Source organism: Hipposideros armiger, unplaced genomic scaffold (genome assembly GCF_001890085.2).
Source record: "Hipposideros armiger isolate ML-2016 unplaced genomic scaffold, ASM189008v1 scaffold_67, whole genome shotgun sequence".
Classification (NCBI taxonomy): domain Eukaryota; kingdom Metazoa; phylum Chordata; class Mammalia; order Chiroptera; family Hipposideridae; genus Hipposideros; species Hipposideros armiger.
In genome coordinates, this window is record NW_017731417.1 from 3,050,593 (window position 1) to 3,056,065 (window position 5,473).

Here is a 5,473-nt window from a genome sequence, read left to right on the forward strand (position 1 = left end):
GCCACCTGTTGGCAGCTCGACAGCTCAGCTCAGGTGCAGCGTCACAGGCCCATGTGGGAATCAAATCAGCGGCCTTGTTGCTCAGAGCTCACACTCTTAAGCCAACTCTTAACCAACTGAGCCACTCGGCCGGCCCAATAACTGAATTTTTAATTTTACTTCATTTTAATTAATTTTAGTTAAAGTAGCCACAAGTGGCCAGTGGCTACCGTATTGGACAATAAGGTTCTAGAATGCTAAATGACATTTCAAGACAGTATTGATTTAGATTTTCTTAAGTCATCAGAATTTTTAGCCAGTAGCCTTATGAATATAACTTATATTCACTTCTTAAAAAAAAAAAAAGTCAAGGGCCGGATAGGTGAGTCAGTTGGTTAGAGCATGAGCTCTGAGCAACAGGGTTGCCGGTTCGATTCCCACATGGGCCAGTGAGCTGCGCCCTAGCTGAGCTGCCGCTCGGCTGCCAATGGGCAGCCAGGTGGTTCAGCTGGTGAAAGCGCATGCTCCTAACAACAAGGTTGCTGGTTCAACTCCTGCATGGGATGGTGGGCTGCACCCCGCTGCAACTAGATTGAAAGCAGCTTCTGGACTTGGAGCTGAGCTTGCGCCCTCCACAGCTAAGGTTGAAGGACAACAACTTAACTTGGAGCTGATGGGTCCTGGAAAAACATGATGTTCCCTTCCCCAATTCCCCAACACTGTTCCCCTCCCCAATTTCCCAATAAAATCTTATTAAAAAAAAAAAGTCAATTCAAGATATCCTATGCTTTATTTCTGTCGAGTGAGTGAAGGAATTCCTGAACAGTTAAGAGATGTGCTGTCCAACACGGCAGCCACTGACATGTTCCCATCAGGCTGGTCTGAACTGAGATGTGCTGTAAATGGAAAATACACTGGGTTTCAAAGAGTTCATATGAAAAATAAACGTAAAATGCCTCATTAGCTTTTAAATATTGGTTACCTGTTGAAATGTTAATGTTTTGATATGCTAGGTTAAACAAGTATCAAGATTAATTCCACCTGGTTCTTTTTGCTTTTGTAATGCAGCTACTAGAAAATGTGAAGTTACATATGTGGCTTGAATGAAATTTCTATTGGACAGTGACATTTTAGAGTGTAAATCTGGAAAGTACATTGGGGTTATTTACAATGATAGTCATATAAATGCTAGTTAATAATCATTTTATAATATTCCTAAAAAGGCAAGTATTTTCCAAAGGATCTGGACATTGCCAGGAAAACAAAAAGACTCTCAAATACATAGTAAAATGGGGTGGAGGGGGGATTAATAACAAGATTACTTCAAGAGCAGCCCACAAAAGAAAAAATGAAAAATATACTTCCTCTGGTCAAAAATTGAAACCCTCCAAGCATTACATGCCGAAGGGATGGGGGAGGACCGTTTTAAAGGCTCTAAGGGAAAGAAACAGTCTCTTCTCTCGGGACATCTACTTAATGTACTTTTGACAGTTTGATGTTTGTACAAAGTTCTTAAGCTACTGATAAATGGCTTACACATATAAACAAATAATCATGAGATGTAAAAAGAAATCCCAGAAGAAAAGGGCATTCGCGCGGTGATAGCCACCTTACCTGGACTGATGACCACCCAGCCGCCCCGCTCCTGCTGGTGCATCCACGCTCTCCAGCCTCGGGCGCCCTTCTCCCCAGCTCGGGGCTCTCCACTGTCCCAAAAGGGCTCAAAGAATTCTACCTGTTCAGGTGTAAAACATGGAGGTGAGCCTCACGTGTGCCAAACTGCTGAGTCACTGGGCAAAATAGGTGCTGACTGGCATAAGAGGGGCTTGTGACTCTTGAAAGCCTGTCTGCCATCAGTCTTTGAAGTAGCTATATGATATACGCCCCAAACAGAAAACAAAATTATCTAGTGTGAGAGGCAGCTTCCACGATGGCCCCCCCGACTCTCCCCTACCTTGTGGTATTCACACCCTTGAGTGTGGGCTGGACCCAATGATTTCTTCTAACAAATACAATATGACAAAAATCGATGGGATGACACTTCCAAGATTAGGTTACAACAAGACTGGCCAAGGTCACCGAGAAGGGTAGGGGAGGAACGGTTTCCCAGTTCTGACCCTGGTAGGCCAGTCTAACAGAGGACAGTGGCACTGCCAGCTCCCCTAATGCCACTGGGTACCCTAACTGGCACCTGAAGTCACACTGCTTTCGAGGCCTTTTGAGGGGAAGGGGAGTCAAGGTTTCAATAGGACAGACTCTGAGGTCTTGAGAACATGAGCTCATGTCAACTAACCGCACGGTCCGAACACCTGGCCCAGTGCCCAGCACACAGTAGGGACTCACTATGTGCTTGCTGGCACAGAGCTGAACACGGCAGGCACCCAATGAGTAAGAAGGTCTGCGTGTTAGAGCCTGGCCCCGTGGCCACACTCCCCGACTCACTCATTAGGACATTAGGTCAGTAGCGTATGGCAACCGGTTCAGTGGCAATAAACAGTGCCACGTGGAACAGAATGTGATCACAGCAGCGAACCGGAAAGTGACCATGTTATTAACTGACAATAAGGACATTAAAAGTGAGCCAATAACTTGCTCAATGAAAGCTTTTGTAAGAAACCTTTCGAGGAGGATGAGCAGGCTTCCATCGGGCACAGCACAGGCCAGGAGCCACGGGATTATCCAGCCTGAGCCCCTGGGAGGACTTCCCACGCCAGGAAGAGGACGGTCCAGGAGAGCCAAGGGAGGGCGGGGTGACCGTCCCGCCGGGGGCCCTGGCCTCGGAGCGAGCGCACGTCAGCCACCTCAGGACGGGGACCTGGGAAGACTACCCTCCCTCTTTACAGGTTTGGCTCTTATCAGAGGGATGGAAGAAAGTGCACTCCAGAAAAAGAAGGGGTTTTGTTTTTTTTTTAAGTGTGATAAATGGTTATAACCAATTTATTTATTCCACAGAAACACAGACCAGTAATACCAGACTGCCTGTTTTATGTTATACTACTATGTTTATGGTAACAATGTCTCCTAGTTATAAAGATGTGGAATGTCATTAAATAGAAAGCTTTATTTCAAAGCTGTCAGGTAAATACTTTGCAATTACATATGCTGTTAGTATTTAAAATCTCAAGAGTGTGGATCACAGCCTGGGCCATGCCCACCGCCTCTCACCCCCGCAATGAGTAATTGCTCTCATCATGCTGTGTCAGCAAAGGGGGGGCATGGGGGTGATTCTGCTTCTCACCCCCAACCACACTCCCCTTGCTCTACAGAGTCAGCTAAGAATCGGTTCTGTAGCTTAGCATATTCTTAAGATAGCAAAGCACGTCTCAAAATAACTTTGTTATCTGGCTTATTATACTAATAATCAGTTACACCAATATTAACCAATATTCTTTAATCCAATTTTGTCCAGAAAAAAAAAAGAAATAATGATAAAAATAGTCTTTACAGGCAATTCATGAAAATTCCACAAGATGGAGACCTTAGCCTCTCAAGAAAGGCCTCTGAAAGGTGGCCATAAATTCAGATATCCTACCTATCTTCCACCAGACCCTCTCTGCAGAGAAGGAAACTGGGTTTTCTTAGTGGAAAAAGGGAAAAGAAGGCTTTTTTACAGGGATAGCTCTATGATATTTTTATTGCTTCACATCACAAATACAGCAATGTCCACTTGTCATCTAAATGACTAACCCCTCCCTAATTCAGATTGGTGCTGACAAAGTGCCAACGTGTCATCTCATTTGTGACTCCAGCCAAGATTTCAGGTAGTGGAAAGGTTAACTGGGGAAGTGACACAAGGCCCAGATTAGAAGGCACACAGGTAGGGGAGAGAGACACGTTTAAAAGGTATGACTGTTTCCCTGACTGGTGGGGGAGCTGGCATTTAACAAGGGCCATAAGTGAGAAAAAGAAAAGGCTATAAGTCAGTCTTTATATTTGGGGGCGAGGAGGGGATCTTCTTTGATTTCTCCATGTTTAACTACTTTTCTTACGGAGTTTTCCTTGGATTGCCAGAATATTGCTGAGAAACAGTCCTCAGCAGGACTGATATAAAGAATATGGTATTTTAAAAATACTACCACCACCTCCCATAATCCACAGCTCCCCCCAAGAGAGAGGAGGAGGGGAGGACAGAGAAGGAAGGTGGGGGGAGAGTGCGCACGCGCACATACACGCGCGCACGCAGAGCTGTACCTGTCCTTTGGTAGGCAAATCTTTCACACTGTCAGGTTTGAAGAAGGTGAAGTCAATCATGGCCTGGAACAAAGAGATGGCCTTCTCAGAGTGGCCAGCCTGGCGCAGGAAGTGGCACTGCTGAAGAAAGAGTGCTGAAAGCAGGGCGCGAAGGGGAAGAATCCTGGTTAACAGCACTGAAGGGGAGGAACATAACTTCTAAACACATGCAGTGCAACGCGGAAAATGTCTCCCTGAAATTCGCTACTGTTGTATTTCCAAAGCTGTGATGCCTCCATGTCCTGATTTAAAAGGACTCCCAACAGTACTGTAATCAAAGCGTATGTATTCTAATCTTTACATGAGACCATCACAGAATACAAATATTAACAATATTAAAAATAAAACTATATGTCACATAAGCATAAGGCAAGAGGCTGCTGGTCTGGGTACTGGTAATCACTAAAAGCTCATTATTACAAGAAAAATTCTAGGAAAAGGATGGCGTAGATTTTTTTTAAATCAGAAAGCAAAGATGTGTACTCAGTTGGTCACTAGGTGGCAATATTTACCAGCCATTTTCACCATATGCTCAGAGTCGGCTGTAAACAAATCAAGGTCCCGTGCGTGAAAATTTCACTTGGTCTAAACTGTGGTGCAAGACTAAGTAACACAAAGCTATTTGAGCATATCACAAATGATATCAAATATGAGACTCTTTATGTCAAGGTCATGCAGGCTTATTATTTCTAGAGCAATATATGTATACCTTTAAAAGTTAATAGTAACAGCAGCGTTTTGATCAAATAAATGCGTGCCGTGTGCCAGGCACTGAGCTAGACTCACCACATAGTATCGCAATGCGCACAATAATCCTGTAAATCAGGTATTATACTATTGTTGCTGAGGGACAGACTGGAGCTCAAATACGTTAAGGGACCTATCCAAGGTCACCCCAGAACTAACGAAGGGCAAACCCAGGAGTCAGGTCAAGGGTGATACTCTCCAGCTCCTGTGTAACATGCTGCCGCCGGTATCTCATTACCGGACGAAATTTATATTCTAGGCTCCTTTGGGAAGCCTCAAAAATGTGAACAGTATAATATCATTAACCTATATATCTATGCAATGATTTCCAGTCAGTCAGGGCATCTCGCAAACATGACTGCCTCAGTCCTCAGAACTGGGTGTGATGAACATCTCAATGGACAAGGACACCGACAGCCAAAGCGGTTAAGGGACCTGCCTGTGCCTCCTGGGTTAATAAGTAGACAAGCTGGAACTACTCGTCTGGTGGTACTTTCCTAACTCTACTGGGTCTGAC

The 5,473-nt window shown here is 44.7% G+C and overlaps 1 protein-coding gene across 1 annotated transcript in view; it reads right to left on the minus strand.

The window, feature by feature from the left end:
• Positions 1-5,473, minus strand: part of NRDE2 (NRDE-2, necessary for RNA interference, domain containing) — a 39,512-nt gene that overhangs the window by 8,943 nt on the left and 25,096 nt on the right. The window contains exons 7-9 of the mRNA XM_019642291.1: positions 4,171-4,304; positions 1,594-1,714; positions 802-875 (exon numbers count right to left, since the gene is read on the minus strand). Coding sequence (XP_019497836.1) covers positions 802-875; positions 1,594-1,714; positions 4,171-4,304 — 329 coding nt within the window. The remainder of the gene's footprint in view (positions 1-801; positions 876-1,593; positions 1,715-4,170; positions 4,305-5,473) is intronic.